Genomic DNA, 26,621 nt, shown 5'->3' on the forward strand with positions numbered 1-26,621 from the left:
GAGGGACAGCACTGTAATGAAGAACTTGTAGGCACATAGGGACTTACACGTGGGGCTTTATCAACAAAAAACACGTACACATCTTTTTCCCTTAGTGTTGCACTTACAGACACAATCACTGTATCGTGACACATAGGATAAGTAAAAGCACGAAAACTACCTCAGCAAAAACCAGTGTTTCCTCCCTAATTCAGGTGGTGTGATCTGATTTCCTTTCAGATCTCCTGGGAGATTACATCTTATTGCTTTCTTCATTTAAACCCAATTTCCCTAGACCTTATCTACACGGCAATTTCCACTTCATGGTGAGTTTGCTCATTACGTTCAGGTAGCTGCCCCACAGCCCTGCCACAGCAAAGGATTACGGACGGACTCCTGAGACCAAAGATCACTTAACTCTGACAAAATGTAAAGCAATAAAGAAGGGAAAGCAGTAAGTCTGCATGACACTTAAAAAGGCTTTCAATGAACCCCCAAGTACACCACTGCTGCAACTAAACCTTGAGGCTTCCCATTTTGAGAGGGTTTTCATGTAAACTCCAAAAGCTAGTCTTTCCAGAGATGATCATGGCACTCCTGAAACTTATATTCCTCAGAAGTAGAAGGATAATTTTTTCTGTTCTATTTCAAAGCAATTTTGCTAGAAAAATGCCATGATGAAATGGTATTTGAACACTACATGACAACCATGCCTGCCCTTCTTTCAAAGTGTACAAAACAGACACTGCACTGCAGTGGCAGTGCAGAACTGTGTTTATTTAATAAAATACATCTGCATCCAACAAAGGAGAGTGAGGTATCAAATCTGTCTGCTTCATCATGCTTTGAAGGCAAAACACTTCATTTAAATCAGAAAAACAAGCAAGTTCGTCAGCTCTCCTTAAAACGCTTAAGACCCTGAGTCAGGGGATGCATAACAAGGCATGGCATTTTTTAGTAGTATTTTACTGATATAGTTATACAACAGCTATAAATAAGCATTATGTCCTGAGAAAAAATTTTCATTTTGAAATATTTCAGTGGTTTAGGAAGACCTATCTTCTACAATGGTAAGTACTATGAGCAAAATTTGCACACCTGTGAAAAAGCTGGATTCGTTTAAGCATAAACTGTCAGAGAGATGGTGGTGACAAGACATATGTCAACTGACATTTAAATACATCAGAAAGATTCACCCATTCTTTTCAGAGATTATAGAAGCATGTGTTTCATTTCAGAAATACAATTAGGCCTGCATTTGTTCCACCTCAGCTTTCTGCTCTCAGCTGGGACCCCCCTTGGTTCCATCCATAAATCTGTGCAGGAGAGGGGCATCTGCAAAAAACACACTGAGGCCCTGCTTTTGACATCTCAGCCTCAGGTTAATTGGTGTGAGCTCATACTTGAGCTTCAAGCAAAAGCAGCACTCAGGCTCCTGAAAGCTACAAAGTACAAACACAAAAAATAAACCAAGTCACACCAAGAAAGAGCTTTGCCATACTACTGTGAGGTAAATGCACTGATTTTCTGCCAGGTCCAACAGCAGGGATAAAAGAAAAGAGTGTATGACAACACTTCATAGACTTCCCATTCTACTGCATGAAGTTACACTGAGACCAACAAATGTTCAAACCAATGATTCAGACTCTGAACAGCTGCAGAAGCCAAGGAACTACTGCAGATGACTGTCTCCCACCTCTTATGGGAACAAATCAGACCCAGGGGATGAGCAGGTGAATTTTTGGCTCCACTGATATTCAACAGAAACCATCTCATAGATTCTGGTTCAACAGTTTCTTTTTCAGAAAAAAACCCCACCACAGTGAAAATCAGCACACCTTAGGATCCCTTCTCACATTTATACAGCTCACATCTCAAACTCCCCAAAAATTCTGAGAGATTCTTCACTTTTAGGCATTATGTTTTGTGGTGTAACACATATATAAAAGCTGCTGCTAACTTGTCACTTTTTGTGCCAATTCATCAAGTAGTTTGTATCCAGCAGATCATAGCTCTAAGTTTTTGGCACAGGAAATCTCCTTAACATATTTATATGACGGCAAGGGTCTCAATGTGTTTAAAATCAAAAGGCACCCTGTTTTGAATAACAATCACTGCAGACATTACAACTGCAGTAGCAGTGACCAGCTACATGACAGTATCTCACAAATATTAGGCAGACAACCTGCAGTTTGAGGCTCTTGTAGCTAAGTCTTCACTATTCCCCTGCAGAAGCTTGCAGTGCACAGGTGCTCCAGACACCACAAACACCACCGAAAGCTGAAATCTCTGTCCAAACAGAAATAAGTAGCTAGGTTCAAGATACATGCAAAAGTTTAGGCAATGTCGTAATTTCTCTTGAACTTTTCCTTAAATTGTTTGGTTATGTACCTAAATGATGTATTTATTGCCAAATGTGTGTTGAAATGCACTTAATAGAAGACAGACACATTGCACTACTCTAATTCTTGATTAACCACCAGTTTTGAAAACATGCATATAGCTTTTAAAATCCACCTGTTTTGATTCATCTAATGCCATGCACTACAGCAAGACAGAAATAAAACACGTTATTTAAAGCTTTCTGGAACAGTACATTTGTCAACAATACTTGATCAAAGCATTTGCTTTCACTGTACCATATTTATTTAACTACTAGTGCTTATTTTAGTCCATATAAAGAGTTCTGAAGAACATAACCTCAGTAGATGCCAGAAGAATGCAGCTTTTAAACATAACCTTACATTCAAAGAGCAAAATCAAGCTCTAACAACATAAACAAGCAAAATTCTCTCATATAAACAAACCTTTCCTGTGTGATTTTCTTTTCTTTTTTGAAAGATTTAGTGGCAAAGCCAGGATCTAAGTATTTTCCATGATAAATAATTCAGAAGACAGTAGAAAAACTCACGTGTAGTTGCTGCTATTCAGCAAAAGCTATTTAAATGCATCTAAAATTTTTACTTTATTATTTTATTACCAGAAAATTGAGCACTTTACATCAGGGTAGGTTTTGTTGGCTTCTGTGCAGGTTGTTTTCTTGAGGTCAAGTCTTTTAAGAGGGGTTGGTTTGGTTTTTAATCTGGTGTGTTTATCTGTTTACCAGAATCACATTCTCACACTTCAAGGTGTTTTCTGACTTTATTACATAGGGGTGGACACCCTTTATAGGGGTACACCCTATGTGGATACCATCAAAGTCACTCCCTTCCTCAGCTGGTCAGGAGAGAGAAAATACAAGGTTCCTGGGTCAAGACAAGGACAGGGAGAGATCAGTCACCAGTTACTGTCTTGGGCAGAACAGACTCCACTTGGGGAAATCAGTTTAATTTATTACCAGTCAAATTAGAGCAAGATAATGAGAAATAAAACCAAATCTTGAAACACTTTTCAGGCACCCCTCCCTCTTTCCAAGGCTGAACCTCACACTCAAATTCTCTGCCTCCTCCCTGCCAGAGGGGCAGGGGAACCCCAGGATTGGGGGTTGTGGCCAGTTCATCACACAGTGTTTCTGTCCTTTTACACATTTAACCAGAGTTCTTCACTCTGAATCAGCAGCAATGCTGCACTGAACTGGATAAGATCAGTAGTTCTGTGAATTACAAAGCTCCACAAAAGGCCAGAATTTTATTTCAATGGCACTGCAAAATACAACCAGTAGGAACCAAACCTGGATTTAAAAACTTTTCCCATTCAAGGAGGGAATAAGCACCTGTAGTTCACCATTTAAATTACAAGTGAAACCTTTGTATATACTAAACTTAACAACAGTGCAGCAAGTATTGACATTTAGAGCTTACAAATGCATTTTCAGGACTGATCTGGTCCACATATCTTCATGGCGCAGCAGGCAGGGAGGATTATAACAAAATGAGCTAAAAATTCTGTTTTTCATCTGACTTCAAGGTTTGTCATGTTTCACAGGGTTTCCACTGCTAATAATAAATCTGTCCCTGACAGCAGAGTTAATCACACCAGATGAACACAGACTTCACCGTGCAGGTGAAGATCTGAAAGATCTTCAAAGATCTGAAAGATGCTCCAAATGTCAGGTGGGATCACACATGAGACTTTCAGGGACAGCTCCTGACCAACAGAGGAATCCGCCTGCTCAGGCTCATGAGGGTCACCTCTCTAAAGAGCACCCACATCAAGCCCACTCTTAGCGCCAATCCAAGCAGCAGCACTACAGGGAGGGCAATCAAAACAAATACAACCCATCATTCTTCAAAGCAAATCCTAAAAGAAAGAGTTTCATGCAGCTTTTCCAGACCCCTCCACTCGCAGTGTGTCTCTCCTTTGGAGTTATAGTAAAAGGAAGTTTTGTACAATTCCACCTCACACACAGAAGTGGCAGTCCAGGAATCAAAAGGAAGCTCACAAATATTTTTGTTTCTTCTAGACAAAACCAAATCTCCTCAAACCAGACTGCAAAGAGCAAAGGTCTTTGCAAACATAGTAAATGCCTTCAGCTACTTAAATGGCAATGTTTATTTTACTTCAAAGATTTTTAGACTAAATTACTTTAAAGCAAAAAGTGCAAGCAAAATACCTGGTCTCCTTTTCTTTCCCAAACTCTTAAAACATGCCAGTTGGTCTAGACCTACATATCCCAGGCTAACCTAAATAAGTGCATCTTTCATGAAATCTATTTCACAAACAGGAGCTAGACCACTAGACAGAAGCAGCAGCTATGTTTTAAACATTCTGGCATCCCTTTTCACCCCAGTTTCCGTTTCCCTGCACCTTCCTTTTGATCTGGCCCCACCCTGGGAGTCAGTCATCTTCCCTGGGGGAGGAAGGCTGTGCTGGCACAGCTCAGCCCTGCCAGATGTTTTGAGGGAAGTTTCATTCCCTCGCTGCTACTTGCTCGAGAGACAGAGGAGGTATTGCTCTGGGCTAAGCTTCCTGCCCATTGGCTCTGGTGGAGCTTTCCAGCTTCTGAATTAATGCCTAAACTAAGCAGCCAATCCACAGAAGAAAACGGAGGGAGGGTGAATGAGAAGAGAGATCCTGTTTGTTTGATGGTTTGGACTCGTATCATTAGTGCCAACAGGTAATTTGTGATTTACAAAACGAACACAGATCTGGGGAAGTGTCCTTCAGTCAGTCCAGCCTCCTACTGCTTTTATTCTTCAATACCTAACTCTCCATACTGCATTTGGGCCCTCATTTACAGCCAGCTCCCAGGCACCACCCGGAGCACATGAAATAGGTGCAGCAATCACAGAGGCACGTTCTTCAAAGCTCACAGGAAGCCCAGGGTGGGCATGAATTTTTCTCTTGCTCAAGGACAGGCTTGCCTGCTTTCTTCCAAGGTATTCGCCACCTAGAGCAGCGTGAATTAAGTACAGGCACATTCCCAGAAAAGCCTGGGAGCCATAAAGGCTCTGCAGGAGGTAGAAGGCAGATTGGAAATTCTAATAACACTTAGTACGTTAACTATTAAAGATTTTTCTTTCAAGAACTGACTTTGTCAGGGAGGGTGAGAACCAGCTGTAGACTCTAATGCTTATTCTTTGTCTTTCCTGCAATCACATCTTATCTTTCCATACTTTGGCCTTTCTTCTTTAAATCATTAAAGGAGACTGGAGAACTGCTTTTTTTGGAATTGGCCCATGAAACAAAAAGCTATATATTCATCTTAGAGACATGCTCAAGCATAATCCCACAACTTTCTGCTGTACTATCATTTTCCTGACTTCTGACGTGAAGACAATGAATCCAGTAGTCTGGCACAGTTTAACATGTGATCCAGTTTAAACAAAATTTCTCTTGGGAAAAGGTTTGTCTGGTGACATTGGCAGCACTAGTGGCTGACCCCTAGGGAAGTGGGACAGCCACACACAGATGGGAAATAGCCAGGAAGGGACTACATGGAAGCACTGAAACATTAGACCCTACCTCGTGGCTGAAAACTCAAGTGCGAGGTCCAGATGCTAAAGTCTGAATGTGTTAGCATCACTGCTGGGGAACTGATACTAAGTGACAGATAGATTATGTTACATAAAGTTCGATTTCTGGCTGCCCACAATGGCAAACAATTCAAACAAAGGCCTGATAAGCTACTGACAATAAATAAATCAAAGTAAAAAAGCACGCTGCTTTGAAACTTTAGCCTTACAGCCAGAACATTACAGTATGCTCGTTTGTTAAAAGAACTGCTTGATTTTGACCTAATACTACTTTACCAAAGCAACTGAAAATTATTGATTGCCTCTGTTATGAAGTAAGATGAATAAAAACCTAAGAGATTACAAATAAGAAGCCTTCTTTGTTCTGTGTATCACTTCTGCTATGCTGGTCAGTCAGATGCCATTGTTTTTCCTCCTGCTCCCACAGCATGTGAAAAGCATCTTACTGAGGAATAAAAGAAATGAAGAGGTACAAAACAAAAATATTTCCCAGGATTTTTACTGACTGTTTTCAGCCTTACATTTAGGACTAATAATAAGTAAGAAAAACAGTAGCAGTTCTAAAGAATTCCCCACCCTGGTTTAATTTTAATTTTTGTTTTAAAATGTTCATAATACCTTGGGTTCAATTTTCATTTTGAAAAGTTCAGTTTTCATTTTTGTTTTAAAACGTTCACAATACCTTGGGTCCTGGAGCCTTTTAAGATAAGGGCAGGGATTAGTATTTACACAGAAATTATTAAAAAGCATTTTAATTTTAAAAAGCTGACAGGCAAGCAAAGTTGTACTGTGCATGAGAGCCTAGATGCACTTCAGGAAGGCAATACAAGCTCCTCCCAAATTTTAATTGACATTGGCTGTGTATTTGGATTCTCCATGCCTTGTAGACTGCTTCAGTCAGTAATGATTTTTAAGTTCAAGCTAGGGAAAAAATGATGGAAGATACAGTTCCATGATGAAATTTGCAATTCATTCAGAAATTATAATACTCAAGAAGTCCCTATTCCAAGAGATAAACAGAAGTGACATTTCATCCCTCATCCAAGCCACCTGACATTTCTTCCTCCACTTCTTACACCTTTGCATGAAAGGTTTCACTGACAGCATCCACCATCTTCCACCAACTCTTGAAAGCAAACAGCTTTGCTAAAGTGAAAGAGCTCTAACTCAAAATCTTCCTTTAAATACTAGGAAGAATTAAATATCCGTTACCAACACCTTGCCAATGCCTCACAAAATTAGGAAGCAAGGAGAAAGAAACAGCTGTTTCAAGGAACAAACAACTCAGGTTTCTCAGGTAACTCATCAGAAATGTTTCTACTGCTTGCCTCCTTTTGTCCATAATGAACCAATGTTTTTCCATCTAACACCAAGACTATTTGTTATGCCTTCCTGCACTTTTATTCCATTCTATGTTCCAAGAGGCACAGCAGCAGAATATCCCACTTCTCACCTACTATTTTCCAGATGTTCACCATACCAGATGTAAGTAGCAATAATCCACACATTTGTGGGAAAACTACAGGAACTACAGAACTGAAGAGTTGTTACATTAAAAAAAAAAAACATTATCTGACTCTACTTAATAGAGATTTAAAGTGCCAGAGGATATTTTTCTGAATAATTACTGATTCCCTTTTCCTAACAAAAAGCACTAGCAATGCTGCAGGGAGAAAATGACCAAAACTCCTTACCCTCTATATTTACAAACACTAGTCTCTTCTTTCCAAGTAAAAGCTAATTACAGACACAAAATCAGAAGAAATCAGCAGTTGGGGCACAGATCAGAGAATCACAGAATGGTTTGGGTTGGATGGGACATTAAAAGAGCATCTCTTTCCAACCTGCCTGCCATGGGCAGGGACACTTTTCACTAGACCAGGTTGCTCAGAGCTCCATGCAGCCTGGCCTGGAACACTTCCAGGGATGGAGCATCCATAATTTCTCTGGGCAACATGCTCCAGTGCCTCACCACCCTCACAGTAAAGAATTCCTTCCTAATATCCAATCATAACCTACTCTGAGTTTGAGGCCGTTCTTCCTTGTCCTGCCATTATATGCTCTTGTGAAAAGTCCCTCTCCATCTCTCCTGTAGCCTCCCTTTAGGTACTGGAAGGCCACAATTAGGTCACTCCAAGCCTTCTCTTTTCCAGACTAAATAAAGCTAATTCTCAGCTTTTCCTCCGAGGGAAGGAGCTCTGACCATCTTCTTGGACTCATTCCCACAGGTCCATGTCCTTCCTCTGCTGGGTAAGAGCTGGGTGCACCACTGCAGGTGAGCTCTCACCAGAGCACAGCAGAGGGACAGGATCCCTCCTTTGACCTGCTGCCCTGGGCTGTGAGTGCTCATTACATGACCATGCAGGTATGACTTGATTTTAAAGACAGAAACACCCCTACACAAAAGCTACAAAATAAATGGAGCTGCCTGGGACTAGAAAGCTAACAGTCCCTTGTGTCTGAACACTCAGAAACCAGAGTTCAGCTGCTTTCCAAAAGTCAAATCAACCCACAAAACAGGAGATTCTCCTAATCAGAAATTCTCTTAATGTCTTCACTAGCATTTCAGTACCATGGTTTGCTGACCTTGACAAAGTAAAGATTGACAGACTGCCTGTTTGTTTTGGGAATTGTTTGACAAAATGGGCACAGTGTGCATTTTTGTGTGACTTGATGCATGGCTGAGCTTCTCACCTGTGACTCATCGGCCATTAACCCTGACATAATCAATTAAGAAGAGGAAAGGAAATTTCACATTATTGCTATAATACTTAAAAGCATTTCTTCTACATTGTAGCATGGAGTTTCCTAGTTCTGTTGCCAAAATATAAATATAGGTCTCTGTTTACAAAGTTATTAATTTCAATTACTGCTACAAACTTCTGCTGCTTAAAAGGTCTACAAGATCCCAGATCTATTGCCTCCACCTTACCTAAAGTATCACAAATGTATTTGCAAGCACATACCATTGTAAAGTTGACTTGTGTAGTCAGAACATTGCCCCTAATTTTTTTGATTTTTTTTTTTCTTGTGGATGAGATAACTTCCTAAGACAGGTCAGAATTAGGAGTAAGGGAAGAATTATTTCTTTAAATCCTTTTCAACTCTGTTTGCTTTAAAAAGGTGTATGACTCACAGTGGTTAAATATTTAACTGTTTCACTAATGAGCTGAATCCTAACATGTGAGTATGAAAACACATGCCATTGCAGCTGAAAAATCCCACTCGTATTCAAGGAGCATTTTAGAATTTATATATATATATATTAATACATATAGAAACACATGTTAGGAATCTATAAGGTAAGTTGCTGTTTTAAGACTATTCTACACACACACATTTAGTATTCTGTGTAGAGATATGTGGGAGTTGGGGCTTGGTTGTGTGGGTATTTTTTTCCCCTTTTTAGCAAAAAAATTGCACTAATTCAACCCCGAATGTGCCTGTTATTGCATTAATAATTATGATGACATAATAGTACAATTATACCCTGTGGGACTAGGCTACACTGACATGTGCAACCACGTGCCCACCATCACTTCAAAGACAGAAAGAGATGGAAGATACTGCCCCACCCTGCTGCTCATTCCTGCACTTCTCATCTTGGAGATTGCCACCCACAGAGCTGAACAGAGGTAACCTGTTGTGGAAGTGCTCTTGGCCCTCTTTGTCACCACCACAGTAGGTTTAACCACCTTTGGTGGCAAAAATAAAAAAGGCTTTCTGGGGCAGCTGGGCACTGCAGCAGACCAAGAAAGTGAACACAGCCCAGTCCAGTTCTGGGCAGTGGTAAATCCCACGGAGGGCCTAAAGCAAAGAGCTAGCACACAACTGCTTCTTAAGATTCCCAGAGAGACATGCATCTGCAAACCTACCTGCACCCTGCCTGTTCTAGCTGAGCTTGAACAAAACGGCTTTTGTTTGTAGAGATGGCCCAGCTGCCAACTCAGGTTCAATAACCAGCTCTGGATTATGGTAGGCAGGTCTAGACCTGCAGGATCAACTTAATCTCAGCCAAGTTGGCCTCAATCAGCTGTCAGGGCTGCTGTCCTGCAGCAAAACAGATGAAAAGTAAACATAAAATGCTACTTAATTCATTATTCAGTCAAATCAATACATGAGAGGCACAAGCTCCAGTGTGTAAAATAGGGGCCAATATCTCAGCTTTTGGAGGACAAAAGAAACACCAAACCAAAGCCTCCACAGTTCTAAGTAAAGAAATGAGACAAGCAGTTAAATGTATTTTCCTTTTCAGTGCTGTGACTGCTGAGGCCCATCACTCAACCAGAGTGCCTGGAGCAGGCCAAAGCTGGGACTTGTGGAAGTCGTGTTTTCTCTGCTTCAGTGCCTGGCTGTGCAAGAGCCCACTCGGAACTTCCTTCCCCTCACATTTCCAACCACTTTGTTTAGGCTGCAAAACCTATGTGGGTAGGAGCTATCTTTCAGAGCACGTGGCTCCACACTCCACTAGGTGCTGTACTCAATCTTTCAGGCAGGGCTGTAATGGAAACAACAATAATGTCCTTTGTCAGAAGGATAACACATGAGTCTGCTTGTAAACTGTGTTACAGATAAAGTTTCCATCACACTTTTAACTATCAAAAGCTAACAAATCTTACTCTACAGTTCCACAAACAGTTTAAGCCAGAACTGTTGCCAAAGGAAGCAATCTCATCTGGCCAAAAAAAAAGGTTAATTTGAACCCATCTGGGTTCTCCAAGGCAATTGACAACAGAGCTGCATAAATGCTTGTGTTGGCAGGAGGAATGGAGCAGCAGGATCATTTCTTCAGGTGGCAGTGCCAGTTTATGTAGGCTGAAACCCCCTCTTGAAAGTCCAGCCTGGGTTCTCTGAAGGTTTTATCTCACAAAGCCAACTTAGAGTGGAAAAAGCTATGGATCACCCGATTTTACACATAAAACTGCTAATATTCACCTCCCAAGAACGCTGCAAGGTTAAGCACACTCGTGTTTGTAAGGCATTACAGAAGTAAGATTAGTAAATATTTAATTTTCTCTCCTCCCTTTCCCCCGCCTTGGCCACTGAGCATAACTCATTCTGAGCTCCAAATACTAAACCAATGACTTGGAGCAGCTCCTAGAAGGTAGCTGTCAAGCTCCCTGCCTGTGGGCCAGATGGAGGTCAGTCATCACACACACGCAATCCAACTAAAAACTGCTCTGCAGTGCTGTAGCCAAAACAGCACCTAAATGCATTGTACCCACACGTGCTCCAGGGAACCCTGGAACAGACAAATCACCTCCACAGCAGACACCCCTTCTCACCTTGATCTGGGGAACAGCTGCAGAAGGATAAAGGACAAGTAAATCAACTCCTTCTGCATGCGTTCCACGTGTGAACACATCCTGTCAAACTGACAGAAACAACAGCAAAAAGGAGAGCTTCTGAAAGGTGCCTAAATAAGGATGTTAACAACATGCTGGAGGAAAAAAAGAGGCCAGCCTCAGTGTGATTAGCATAAGGGAAACCATCAAAGCGAGGCAGCACACAGCTTGCTTTCACAGACTGGGTGTGAAAACAGGCATTTTGGTTATTTTGTTAGTACTTCAAAGTCTGGCTGTTTCCGAGTGCCAGTAACAGCTCTGGGTTCCCTGATGTATGGGTTAGGTGGAAATACCTGATGTAAGGAATGCACTAAGGCACAGGTCCCTGAAATCAGTGATCAGTGGGGATGGCTGAGCAGTGCAGAGGTTTTAGGACATTTATCCCAATATTTGGCATATATATAATAGATGGTCCCTAGAGGGAACTCAGAAGGCTACAGAAGTCACTCTGCTGCAGAGCCCCTGGCTGCTGTGGCTGCCAGGGCACACAGGCACCCATCCCTGTTTGCTCCCAAGGCACGGGACATGCCACGAGCAAGGAAAGGAAAACGCAGCACGTGGCAGCTCCCTGGGCTATCCAGACTTCTGCAGCAGCTCAGTGCAAACACCGTGTTCTGAGCTCCACAATTAAATTCATTTCTTTTATGAGCTGAGATAAAATGTAAATGCCCATGCTAATACTACTAGCCACTGAATCAACAGCTCTTATAAACTTTCACAAGGCCCTTCTGATTACTGAGATAAAGTAGAACTGGGCCTCATAGTACAACAGGAGCAATCCTAGAAACCCTTTGTGCAAGACAAGTCTAACACAACACATGCTTCAGTCACAATGACATTTTTTTTACACCAACAAAATAAAAGTAAATTAGATAAAAATACATTTAAAACATTAAATGTGAGATAAATACAGTTTGGAGTTACATAAATCAAACTCATGCTTCCTAGGTTACCCCTAAGTACAAGCAGACTCTGTTGAAGAAATCTTTCCTATTACATCCTGATCCTGTTAATATTTATGCACACAGGAAGCTCCACTGAAGTCATGATGACGACTCACACACACAAAGTTAAACACACTGCACAACTGCGAGTCTCGTGCCATAAAAACTTCACTTAAAAACGTAGAGCATAATTTAGTTGCCTCTGCACATACACATTTAAGAAAAAAACCACCATCCAGTCTTGCCATTTTTCCCCCCTGAAAGGCAAGGCATTACCCCCTTGTCTAAAGCCATGGAATTAACTCTCAGTAGGGCAGAATTGCTAGAGGGTCTACTCAATACAAACGAAATCCAGCTGGAAGTATTTTTTTCTTCAAATTATTGATGAAAAAAGAAACATTCTACATATAAATACATATGAAGAAATAAGAGTATTCTCCCATGTTGTTGCTCTCTATCTGTGCACAAAGCCAGATATTTGTCACTTTTTTCATGGCCTGGCAAATTTCTAACAGGATGTTCATTTGCTCATTCTCCTTCCAAGAGCAGTCAGATCTCAGGGCAGAGATGCGCTCTGCTCCTGTCAAACACAGAAGTCAAGAAAAAAAATAATGAAGCTTTTCAGAAAATAAACTCATAGAAGCTTACTTTAGAAACTGCCAAGAAAAAGAAAGCCACCAAGAAGTCCAGTACATTTTGGGTTTTTAGCCAGTTAATTGAACCCACTTAACCCAACATTGCAAAATGAAGTTCCTAATACACTCAATTTAAGTTATTTTCTCTCTCCTAGCTCCTGGAAGCTCCTTTCTTCTTAGGCACTGGCACTCGCTGCTTTTCTGCACTACAGTTACACCACACCTGCAGAGCTGATTCCAGTTCTGCCTACCAAGGGCCACTTAAAGCCATTCAAGAGCCACCAGCAAGTGACAGCTGGCAAATTCAAACCTGTCTCGGTAGTCTATCATATGTAATCAATTGCAAATAGAACTTCAACAGACTCATCCCATTATTTCCTAGCTAATTCCCCCTGGGAAAACAAGCCAGCAACTCCCACTTTGAATCGTGAAGCTAGTTTTGCCCCTGTCCCTCCGCCCAGCTTCTCCCTTTCCCCTCCCTCTGCCTCAGCTCAGGGCCCTGTTTCAGTTTTTGGGCTTGATATCCGTTATGTTATGTCAGCTGTTACATTGCGCTTAAAACAATAGACTCCAGCTGGCTGAGGTCAGATGTGAAAACAAGGACCTAACAAAGCCAGGGACCCTCCAGTTATACTGAAATTGAGATACACACTGAATGTAGCACTTAATGACAAACTACTTTCCAGACATTTGGGCAAAGCATAAAGGAAACACCTGTCACTGCAAACATTACACACTAATCCAGATAAACCCTAAATTTAAAAATCTTTCTTTTCACTGCTTGGCTATAGCATGCACCAGTATTCCACAGCTTTATTTATTATTTTTTTTTCCCCTAGATGGAATTTGTATTACTCTGCTCATTTACTAAAAGAATAAATAGTGAGAAATATTAATAATTTCAAAGAAAAATATGTTTACTATGCTTCTTTTGGAGTTTACCAAGCTGATGTTCCAAGTTTCACATGAATTTATACCCCAGGAAAGTTTAGTCAAAATTTAACCCTTAAGTAGGAAGTTTGACAAAAGCAAATAGTAAATGTAACAGTGAATTAAACATGCCATTTTCAGTGATGGCATTTTCTTATCTGCACCTTTGAACACAATTTATTGGAATGTACCTGTTCTTAAAAACAAAGAAACGAACCACTGTGTGAATTTACGAAGGCAAATGCAAGCTTTTGAGAACAGGAGAAAAACTAGTAACTCCAGAGAACATATCTCTTACTTATCAAAACCCTGTATCCAATTTAAAAGCAGTGTTTCCTGAGAGCTTTCACACTGCTGCAGCTCATGCCTGACAAGCTGGGCTGCTCGCCGTGTGCGGAAGGACATGGTGGCACCCTGCTCATGCGGGTGTCTGCCAGGGAGGGAGATGCCCGTGTCAGGTCCTGCAGGCCACCAAGCAGCCAGCAGACAGCACCCATCCATCAGCCGTGGCCACAAGCTGTCACCAGCCCCAGCCTGAGCTTGGGGGCAATCACTCTGCCCAAAGCCCATCTCAGTCTTCAGAGTCTGAGTCCCAAAAAATGCCCGGTGCTTCACAACCACCTCATCCCAATGGCGATATAAAAGCTAAACTCCTTCATGCACTGCCATGTAGACACTGACTTTATTTTAAATGGCACTGTTCAGTTATGTCACCACACAACTCCAGGGTACAAAACCCCAGGGAAAGGGATTTTTCTTTTCAAACTTCATAATAAAGCCAGAAGTAATCAATTTTCTACATCCAAATCACTCCATGGTAGCAGACTAAAATAAGAATTCAAACCCACAATGCGGACCTTCTGGATGAAATGTATGGATACATGTAAAAAGAGATGCAGGTTTTTTTCTGTACAAACTGCTGCTTATCCTTATCATATACATCTAAAGGCCATTCCTGGTAGTAACAATAGAGAAATTTAGAGAAATTAACTTTTTCTTATAACCCAACTGAATAGGAAACATCTAATAATACCAAGAGTGTACCTGGCAGGGCATAACATATTGGAAGTCTTTCTGTGTTTTAACAAGTTTAAGAACTTTTTCTTTCTCCTCCATGCAAACACTTGCCCAATTCATTTCACTGAAAGCATTAATTGTTCTTTTTTTTTTTTTTAAAGGTATCCACATGATGAGTAATAAAGACCAAGCTGCATGAATTTTGAGGCTCCACCACAAAGTTGCCAGAGTTTTCACTGGCACCAATGTTTACACAGCCCTTTTCTCCCATCTCTCTCTCCACAAATTATGATTGCTAATTAGTCGTATAAAATTCCCCAAGCCCATGTGGAAAAACATTTCTTTATTAAGAGTTCATTCCTTCCAAAATATATTTTTATCTAGTAGAGGACAGCATCCAAGGTCAGAAGCAGCCGCCCCAGGAGAACACGGCGTGGGCCAATGCTGCCCTCTGCAGATTTTACATGGAAACTCTGGCCCTTCTACCAGGTTTTGACTTTTAGCACATGTCTAAACAAAACCAGCTCATCTCTCCCTTACTGGTCTTAGCATGCTTTCATTCCATATCGCCTCTTCATTCCTCCCTAACTCAGATTTCATCTACACCAAACCAGAGCAAGAGGCTTGCCTTTTTCTTTTTTTTAATAAGAAAGCGCCCATTTAATGAAATTGGTTCAGCTGTCCCAAACAGACAGCCTTATTTCCACTTTAGGACAATCTGATTTGGCTCCCTTTGACCTGCTCAGAACGGACATAAAGCAGAATTTAAGCACGTTCACACAACCTTCTGAACCGAATGAATTAAATCCTTTTAACATCACATCTACATTAAGTGCATAACTCTCTTCTGCAGGCCAGGGAAGTTGACAAGGGATTGCTTTGAGAACAGCTGGAACAAGTTAAGATCTCACTACCAGCAACCTTTCAAACCAGTGCAGCTGATTTTGCAGGGAGGCAGATTAGAAGCCCTCACGTTATCTGGCAGCACAGCCCGGCCACAAACATCACAACCAGGGGCTGAATGCAGCCCGAAACACCTGGGCGCACACTCAGGGGAAGTCCCCTGCTCCAGCCACTCCTCATACTGTTGCCTCATTAAAAGAGGGGAGGGCAGTTTTAATTTCTGATCATGTTTTCTGGGCCTACAAATCACTCACAGCTGGCATTGTGCCTACAAACTAAAATGTGAAGAAGCCAGCTTTGACTGAAAGCTGGGATTCTCCACGTCAGCTGTCAGTGAGTGACTCCCTGGACAGGTCTTTCTGCAGGTCCAACAAAGGAAAAAGATTAAAGACCATAAATCCACCAGACACATCTTCTACACCAGCTGGCCTCACTTTGGGTCAGACCAGGGGACATTGCTGAGGCTGCAAGGACAAATTTTTCACTTTCTCCGCTACAGCTGCTCTTCAGAGTCTGCAGACTAGATTAATCTGTAGAGCTGTCACCAGGCACATTTACAGATACTAAATTAATTTTTCAAAAGGATGAAAATGCACCAATGCAGATGGTGAGTCTACATTTTGGCTTTCTTAAGCAAGGGATATTATCAGGAAAGAAAACTGCTGGAACCCCTCTGAACTGTGCATTCTCTGCAAAGACCACCTTCAGAAGCAAAAGCTGTAGGTGTTTTCCTCTTTCTCTCTCAAAAGGCCCACAGAAAAACTCCAGCAAACAAAAGCCAAGTTTTACACTCAAAACAAAACATTGTATTAAAAAAGCAATATAAACTAGATTTCCTATGGGCCTAGACTCTGTACCAGTTTCTCAGAAGTGTAGGAATAATTTCAATGCCAATAAAGTAAATGTTAATAAACCAAAACTATTGCCTTTTTATCTCAATTTGTATTTTTTAAAGTTTAAATATTGTTTAATCTCTTCAATGAGAAGTATGCTAAAGTAGAAAAGGAACTTAAAACAGAAGGCTGGAAAGAGTTTTTACTTTCATCATAAAAACACAGCTTTTTCTTCTTTTTTTATTTGGCGGGAATCAATATTGAAATGAGATTCCTACCAGAAAATAGCTTTTTCAGGCACACCAAATATCCCTTGGTTCAGCAGAATATTTAATCCCCTTGGATCAGGCACTTGGATTTTCTTAGATCATGCTGAGATAACAGCATTCTGCTGTGTTCTGGCACCATAAAACCCTTGCTTATGAAAATAAAAGAAAAATACGGCCTCTCTGGGAACATACATCTCTGCACTGCTTTTTTCCATAGTTTAGACATTGCAGTCTCAGAATCAATTTCTGCCCTGATACACCACATTCTCTTTATGAGTCATGGCAAAAGCTCTCCCGCACCACTGTTTGACACGGGCCAAGCGCGCACAGGGCTCTTCTAAACGATGATGCTTTCACAGCCTTGGCTCGGGCTCCAGCTCACGCTGGGCAAGCGCCAGCGAGGAACTAACTGGAGTCAAACCCCCTCCGACAGCACCATCTAGTGAAAAAAAAAAAAAGGATAAAATAAACACATGCAAATTTAAACAGTTTTCACTGCATTCTGGAAACGAACAAAAGGCCAATTCTCCCCTAATCTCCCATTACAACTGCGTTTAGGTGTAGCTTTCATCAAGGCTCTTTGCCTCGTGAAGTGTGGTGACAAGTAGAGAAAGATTCGGCGGCTAATTGTAAGCTTTTTGTCTGAATCTGGAACGCCACTTGGAACACATATAAACTTGCCCCTGTTTATTTTTTCAATGCTAAGCTTGTGTTTTTCTTGCTTTTATGAGAAATAGAAGTGTTTTTTAATGCTTTTAAATTATTGATAGCATAACATCTTTTGTTTAGTGCTGTGCTAGTGAGAGATGATATTTTAAGACAAGCAGCTCCAGAAAAAAATAAATTAATATATTTGGATATACTACAATATATTTTTAATATACTTCACAAAATTGTTTTTTCCACCCAGTTTTGAACTGAAACTGCCACAACATATAATCTCAACAACTTTTACAGTTTTTATTTTCATGTTATTGTAATGTTTTGTATGACTATATTAGTAAAGCATGAAATTTCTTCTTCATGAAAAAGGGCACACAGCTTCTATCTGTAACTTCAATGTGACCAGGCTCCCTGCTTTCAAAAGGACTACCTGCTGAAATTATGCAGGTGCTCAGATCTTTTACAGGGTCAAAGACAAACACTTTGGCTATTTGGAGGAAATAAAGCAGTATAGCTATTAATTGTGAGTGATTATATCTTGTTTAATTAGTTTTCCAGTCAGGAGGAGGAGATTCTGTTCTTTTCCCAATGCATATCTTCAGTGCCATGCAACTCCAGTTTCATGGGCTTACTTGAGGTCTCAAACCACAAACTCTGCATGACCAAAGTTCCTTCATTCTCAGTTAAAGCCCAAGCAAAAGCCATCTCCAGGATTCCCATACTCCTGGTAGGTTGCTGGTACTCTGCTGCCCCTCTGAGCTCTGTCTCACTTAGTATTATTTTGTCAATCAAATTGCTTGCCTTCCTTTGCTCACCTACAATGACAATTTTATCTACTTGAATTGTCTGGCTCCAAATAAAAATCATTACTGTCAATTAAAAATCCTTCTATAGACACAATAAAGAAATTAATTCCTATTAAAAATCCTTCTATAGACACAATAAAGAAATTAATTCTTATTGCAGAGCAGTAGAAAGGGTGCTCTCCTAAGCTTTCATATCTCCTTACAGCATCATTTGGAAGCTTGCACTCTGTCTCTTCCAGTTTTGTGCCTTAATCCCTACGTGCTGTTACACTTTATTTTACTTCCTTCTTTCCATTTTGCAGCCGCTCTTCAACCAGCCCACTGTCATTAAATCCCCCCTAAGAACTCAAGTTACATCTACTTCTGACAACTTGTAAAAAGTAAACAAAAGTAAAACAATTTATTTGACTTTAAGGTAGCTGACTACCTTAAAATCTCTTAAGGAACAGAATAGGAAATTTCACTGGGTAGATGCCGACAGGAGTGAGATTCTGACATTTATGTTTGTGTTTCAAGATGCCACAACCCCTTGGAAAGTCCCACTGAAACTGGATGGAGCAGAGAGCACATTAGCCCATCTACTGCTTTGGATAGATGGCTCCCCATAATCCCCACAGGTTTCACGAAAGTTACCACAGTTAATCCTTTAAGAAAACAGCATCAGCCTCTGCCAATACTGAACAGACAGACAACTGCTCATTTCCTGTGAAACCCATGCCAGTAGGATTTCAAGTTTAGAAATTAACCACAGTTTTTCTCACTATGCAGAACAGGAACACTGATCACATTCACTAATTCCCTTATTGCTTAGAGAGGATGGTAACACAGAACAGCAGAAATACACAACACTGGATATGCCACACTCTGTGCGTAATCGTGGATGCTTTGCACGCACCTCACACTGCCAGATACAAACAACACACACTGAACACAGGATGGACACACCAAAACAAGCTCCATGATTTCACAGTGTGGGGGCAGAGAATGAAACCTTGCTAGTTATGTTGACACCAGAAGTTGTTTCACTGAGACAACACACATGTCTAATACTATGATATACTGCAAAGGTGAGTGAGACATTACCAGGAGTTAAATTCATCACAGACATTGGCAGAAGTTATGGATAAAAAACCCCACTAGTGATAGAGTAAAAAAACCCAAAACAAATTAAATCTGTACAAAAGAGGAAATGCCAAACCACAAAACATTGTGCTGAATGCATAAATAAATGTATGGATGCTCTTAGCTGGCACTAGTTATGTTACACTTAGGAGTTCAAACATCTTACAAGTTAGTTAAAAATCATATACAGGAATGAAAGCACTTAATGCAGAAACAGTATGATTGACACTAAATTTAATGTGCTATATTCTTATTCTTACAGCATTCATATTAGGTATAGAACCTTGGCATTTGTAATAGATAATTAGACAAAAATTATTAGAATTTATGGGTATCTAAAGTGAACTTTTTAATGTGAATAGTCATAATACACTTATTGACATTACTGAAGCATTGCTACAGTGCTGATTTTGAACAAACATTTAAATTGCTAGTTAGCATTTTCTCTATAAAGTGATAGTGTTTCTACAAGTTAAATAATGGTTATTCATTTATAAACACAAAGAAATCAATTATTTATCAGGGGGGATCCCACTAATGAGGTACAACAAATTCATTAAAAGTTTGGATGTTTAAAATCACGCCTCTCCAACCTCAAAACTAAGGCTCTTCAATGAAACCTAGGCTGGCAGGACACATATACTCCTGAAGCATTTGTGTGAATACCTCTATCCTGCAGCACTGGTGTACTACAACCATGGTGACTGTGTTTTCTCTAGAGAAGGAAAAGAGCATAAGACAGGTAGAGCAAGTTGTCTTAAAGTCAATGGACATAAATTTTCCATTTCTGAAACAAAGCTGGATATGACACCAGCTAAATTAAAGGATTTCCACTTAGTTTTTTTCCCCTGCTGTGGCCAGGTGTCTGGTCTTCAGTAGGCTGAAAAAACTATTAACCCAAGCAATAGGAGGGATTCAAGCTTAATTAGAATAACTGTATGTGTTGGGCACAGCACAGGTGTCCTCAGTATAGGCCACAGAGGGTACACCACCTCATTTTTGGGTTACCATGACTTTTAGAATTTCTGTAGTTTGCAGATTCATCAGGGAAAAGCAGAAAAGTCTCTTGTCAATTAAACCACAAGGAGAATTTTGTTTGACATGGTATTAGCTCAGGAGATCAGAATTTGCACATTGAGAACAAACACACAACAACCACATTAATGTCCATGTACATACCATCCAAAATAATGTCCCTGTAGCAAGAGCTGCATACTGCTCAATTGTAGAAAGCACGCTGAAGATAAGGCATATCAGCACAATAAGGAAGCTGCAAATGAAAAGAAATTAAGCAATTAAAATAATGTCATGCAGTGTAATAACCTATGGGGAGAATAGATAATTATGCCATCACAAATCATCTGTTTACAGTGAAATGTCATTGGTAATGGATTATCCCTAAACACAGCTGGTAAGTGTTGCATGATCCTGCTTCCTGTTTGATAGTTTATTTCTCTTCAGACACTGAGGTTTGGGGTTGGACATTATCAAATGAAACCATATGGTAATACTAGCTTTAGCCTACCTCCAAGATTTGCTGTTTCCTGGCCCCTCATGGAAAGAGCATTCCTTGCTCTTTCCTATTTTGAGGACTACTTTGGCTGAATCACCACACAACCCCCAAGCATGTTTCAAGTATCTGCCTTTTTGCTGATCCAAAGCCCAATAAACCGGAAAAAAAAAAATCACAGCTAAGCCAAAGTTTAATAGGCTGTGCTATACTGTCTTTTATAATTGATCCCTAAAAGACCCCAAATAAATAAAGTCTGACATTTGGCATTTGAAACACAACCTAGGTCTGATTCCACCTAATTGCAAACCCCTGCCATGGGCAGTCACCTAAACCAGGCTGATCAGAGCCCCACACAGGCTGGCCTTGAACACTTCCAGGGATGGGGCTGACACATTTGTCCTTAAGGAGGGTGTCCTGGTTTCCAGCGTGAGATCCGGCACAGCCAGGGAAGCAGCCCAGTTCTCTGCAACCTCCCAGAAATGCTCTTCCCCCGTGTGGGGAGCAAGGCTGCTCAGCCCTGCAGCCTCTGCCTTCAAAGCCCTTCCCTGAGCAGCTTCAGCTGCCCCCCACCCCACAGGACTGCTCACCTTCCCCTAAAGGATGTACCACCCCTGGGAAGAAAACCATGCAGCACTCAGACTGGATGCTATCCACCACACGCTAGCCATAGGCAGCTTCCAGCTCCCAAAGAACTGCATGTTTCTTTGAAAAACACAACATGAGCAAGCAGCAAGAATGAAAACATCCCCTTGTTAAACACAACGTTAGTTTTTAGGGCTATTTCTCACAATTCTCTTAAGACAAGCAACACCAATCCTTTGTGCTCAATTAAAACTTGCTGCAAAATCCAAAAACTAAATCACCCATCCCATTAGGCATCTCTAAAACAGTTAACCATCTTTTAACTCAAAAAAACCCCAAAACAAAAGAGAACTGACATAACGAATAAAACTGAACTCAAGAGAAGTATTAAACCAGGACATAAGACTGACATAGCTCAGCTGAAGAGCCCCTGCCTTTATTCACAGAAGTGAGCACTTCTTTGGGTGAATCTTTCGAAAGACCGAGCACTCAAGAAAACAAAACAGTGTTAATGCTGACATAAGCTACACCCCTAATGATTGCTTCGTGATAAAGTGTATGCAAGTCCAAAGCACACACAAAAAATGATGCCAGATTCACAGAATCATTAAGGTTGGAAAAGACCTCAGACCAAGGCTGACCTTTGAGATAACTGAGTCCAGCCTTTGAGACTGTGCTACCAAATAATGGAGATCAAGTTTGTAGCTGATTAGGCTCAAAAATCAAATAGATAATGAAACTAATAGGACAGAGATTATCCCATATCAATACAAGTACCCATAAAAAAATATACTTTACCTAAGCAAAATCTAAGTATGTGAGTGTTTGATTAATCTCTAGATTCTTTTCATTTTACCCTGCATCTCTGCCTTTGGGCATTCTTAAGCACAAGTAAGCTGTGCAGAAACGGCAGGAGAATGCAACGGTGAGTCAGTAATTTGAAACATAACATAAATGTTGCCTAAGTATCCAGCCCTTCTGTCTGCAATATTCTCACAATTGCATAAGAGCAATACACATGACAATGTGAACAGAAATGGAATCAGTTGCACAGAGAGAGCTGATGCTCTCTGGAGTCCAACCAACACAGAATTAGCAGTTCAAAGCAAACAATGAGCTGCAAGGGATGAGCAGCACCACTTTACATTTACTATACCCCTTAATAGCAGTAGACGCGTTAGAATGTTTAACTCAGCCAGCACAAGAAACCACAAGGGGGCAACCAAAGCAAAGACTAACCCATTCCTGTCCCTTTCCTAAACAAACACAAAACCTAATAAGCATCAAAGTTGAAAGTTCATGTGCCGAAACGACAAAAAGATAAACTTAGGGTCAATCGTTTGCAAAATCTCTTTGCTTGCTCCTACTAGAGAAAGTGGTGGCTGAGGTAAGAACTGCATCAAGTGCCACTCACCCCACTACCTGCCTGCTTTTATGGCTTTTCATGCACATGGACCCATTTCAGCCTTACTAATTTATTTTTTTTTCACCCCCAGAGAAGCTCTTACAATTCACTGCTGTGCTCTTTCCAGACTGATGCACGAAACACCTTCATAACCACAAATACACATTATGCCAAGCAAAACAAAGATGTTTGGTCAGGAACTGCTGCTTCATGTCTGCTCCTTTGGCAAGGGAGAGATGACACCCACAAGGTGCCAGCCCAGCACCACAGCTGAGCCACTCACCCTGTTACACTGGCACTGCTATTCTGCTTAGATCAATTGCACATAAGGAACAGAAGGTGCAAAATTAAGACATTAAACAAACACACATGGCGTTCTCCTCCTGTGGTATGAGCCTACTGTGTGTCGCCTTCCAAAACTCAGCTTTGTTTTTGTTTTGGTATTAGTGGCTCCCTTCTCCACCTTTGAAGTGTAAGAAGGGAGTGAGACACCAGTAAAATAGAACACAGGAAGTTTGGCCCTTTTTTTTGCTCTTTTCTGACATAGTTATGTCCTCTTTCTTCAGTCAGAAGTGGAACACAGACCCCCAGTTACTGCCTCGGCAGCCAACAAGTCCACAGGAGTTAGTCACAAACAACAGTGGCAGGGACAGACTCTGCCTGAAACTTGAATTTGCTTATGCAAAAATCATCCTGGAGCAATTTAACTGGCCAGCCTCAGAAAAGCAAACATTACAATTTTCATAAAATAACCTTATCACTTTACTGTGATTGCTATTACTACATATAAAATTAAAAAAAAAAAAAAAGGAAAGAAAAAACACTTGTCTTGGTGCAAATGCTAAACATGTAAACTCTTCATCCAACCAGTAAATATCAGACAAACTAATGGGCAGCTAACTCCACTATGGCATAATTTTTTTAATATACATTTTTCCTCTTAAGGAGAGACAGTCAGCAAACTGGAATTTCTTAAAATTTAGCACCCTTAACGGTCAGACAGGGCTCCATCTCTTGCAAACCACGAGTTTTATCTCCTGTAACCCACTGCCTGTTTGCCCTCTATGCACAAATGTGACCATCCTCAGGAAAGGAAGCAGAGTGATGAGTTCAGGCTCTGACAGCTCTGATCTCTCTCTGTGATTATGGGGCCAAGCAAGCACCAGAGATGAGGAGATAGCCTGGGAAGTTTTTCATGCTGTCCCTCCCAGGTTACAAAGCAGCATCTACTTGCATGTAGATAAGTCACATCTACTGCATCAGTAGATGCATTCAAAAATACTCAGCTTGGTGGTTAAGTCATATCTAACAGTGCTATGGTTGTTTTTAAACCAAGAATTTTGCAAGTGGCTGATCATCTCTGTACTGCCTGATGTGAAACCACATCACCACTGCTACAGCAGTGTGGACATTACAAAGCAGCAGATGGTTTTTGCTAGTCCAGCACAAGGAGACCTGTGCCCTCTCAGACAGCACTGTTTTACTCAGCCAGTTTCTCTGGTTCTCTCTCCAATTCAGTTTTCCCAGGCAGCTGTTATCCCATTCCTAAGGGAGCCAGAGCCAGAAGTGGAGCTCTCAGTGTGCAAGGAACACCAGGGTGCAGCACTGCAGTGACACTTGGAGCTCAGGGACATCCCAAGCACAGGTGTGCTCATGTGGGCAAACATTTTATAAATAAGTTCTGTCTTGCTTCATTTTGTCAGTCAGACAGCTTAGGTAATTTTTTGGTCTCTAACAGAGAGCATTTCCACAAAACAATCATTCAGCCAACAAGGGAGCATGGCCAGCCAGCATATGTGCTTTACTTAGCAATAGATAGGAAATATGTTAAGAGCTCAAGGTAGATTTAATGTTTTATTACTATTTTAGGATATATTTTGACTTACAGACAGACCTATGGCTTTTTCCCAGACCTCAAAGTCAGCTGCAGGAACCTGACACATTATAGGTAGCTATCAGTACTGTGCAGCCTTCAGCCCTGAGCTGCTGAGTTTTTTCTATATTTAACTATGATTTTCGAACATTAGCATGTCTTTTTTTGTGGCTTGAAACAATGTGTAGAATGATCAAAGGAACAATAAACCACTTACTGAGAGATAACAGTGCTCATTTAGTGAATGTCACAGGTAGGAGAACTGATAAGGGTTTATAAAATATGTCCAGTGATATGACCAGGAACATTTAAAACACAGTGTATGAGACATGCTGGAAGTACTTACTCACCAGATTAATAGTCTCATGTGCATGGAGCTATTATCATCAAAACCAGCACTAAAATGTGGGTAGGTTTCATTCCTTGCAGTGTTTCTTACATACTCACAGTGGGAGTCTTTCCATAAGCCAGGAAAATGTTGCCATTAGGCTATAAACTGAGCTGAGACCTTAAATACATATAATAGATGAGAAGGGACATGCAAAGTTCAGCTCAATTTATATCAACTTGAGCTCTAACCATCCAGGAAGACACACAGTTTTTCCTTGCTCAATGCCACAAGCTGTCTTAAGTCTGATTTTTCTAACCATTTTTATCCATTACAGCTATCAGTCTTGAAGATATCCAACTACTGGTGCATATAGCTTATTTTAGCTGGTAACTGCCAGCTAAAAAGCAATTGCCAGCATCTGTGCTTTTTTCTGTTTGGCCTGAAGTCAAGGTGCAGTTCATCCTCTCTGTCTACTGGAGAAAACAACTAAAAAAAAAATTATTCTGCAAAACAAGAAAAGATCTTTAACAAGCTTCTATGTACTTAACATTCTACCTAAGCCCTCTTCTTGAATCTGTCAGCCCTTATTTTTACACAAATAGATTTTCTTTGAATGCACATACAGTCAGTCACATGCATGCATCTACCCTGTAACTCAGGTGTGGTTTTGTTTTGTGGGATTTTGTTAGTTTTTGGATTTTTCACAGACTAAATATTAAATTTTTTGCCATTTAGCTTCTAAGTGTGACACATTTCTTAAGTAAACAATGTAATTTAAAGTTTAACCTCCTCTAAGCATAAAGCCTTACAAGAACTGGAAGGATGACATTGAGAATGAACAACATGAGTGTGCAGATTGAATTTGGGCAGATTCTCATCTCCATCATCATAATTTGCAAACTACAATGCTCCTGCACATCCAGTTCACGTTAGTTCATTAAAGCATATGACAGCATCATTATCTAATCTTTCATCCCCATGGCTTATACCTGCTGACACTGCACTAAAAGGTCAACGGTGCCAGAAAAGGACATTTTCATGCAGATTTCCAGGTTACAAAGACTGTTATTGCAATGTGCATTTAGATAGACAACTTCAGGCAAGAGACACACTGAAGACTCTTTCATTTTGTCATACATTCTGTGTTCCATGCCAGCAAACTGACTCCTTACTTAATTTACATCAGGAAAATCCTCATGAAAAACTTCAACAGCTTTTTATTACTACAAGTTAACATAAATCCCTGATCACCTCTCACACTACCACATAGTCATTTCCACAGTACAAACAAGAAAACATTCAGAACTAACCCATATCAAGTAATTTCTTACTGCAGCAAGGCACCAGGTTCTTGTTCTCTCACTCAATGTATTTTGGGATTGCTTGAGGGAAATAAAAAATCTAAGAAAAGCTAAAAGAAGGGGAACAGGTAGAACTTGTAAAATAAAGGACAGCTGATAATAAGAGCAGAAAGAAGTTTATGAACATAAGCAGCACTGCTAGGAATCTAATGCAGGATGGCAATTTATTTTATGGGATCATCAAGGTATAGTGTC

General features: G+C 40.6%; 1 protein-coding gene across 1 annotated transcript in view; it reads right to left on the minus strand.

The window, feature by feature from the left end:
• The window catches only part of KCNQ1 (potassium voltage-gated channel subfamily Q member 1), a 329,070-nt gene that overhangs the window by 267,691 nt on the left and 34,758 nt on the right, over positions 1–26,621 (minus strand). Inside the window, exon 2 of the mRNA XM_054275920.1 lies at positions 20,541–20,631. Within this exon, the coding sequence (XP_054131895.1) occupies positions 20,541–20,631 (91 nt within the window). The remainder of the gene's footprint in view (positions 1–20,540; positions 20,632–26,621) is intronic.

This window comes from Melozone crissalis, unplaced genomic scaffold, assembly GCF_028551555.1.
Source record: "Melozone crissalis strain CALT ecotype California unplaced genomic scaffold, PUWL_Pcris_2 ptg000018l_1, whole genome shotgun sequence".
Taxonomy (NCBI): Eukaryota; Metazoa; Chordata; class Aves; order Passeriformes; family Passerellidae; genus Melozone; species Melozone crissalis.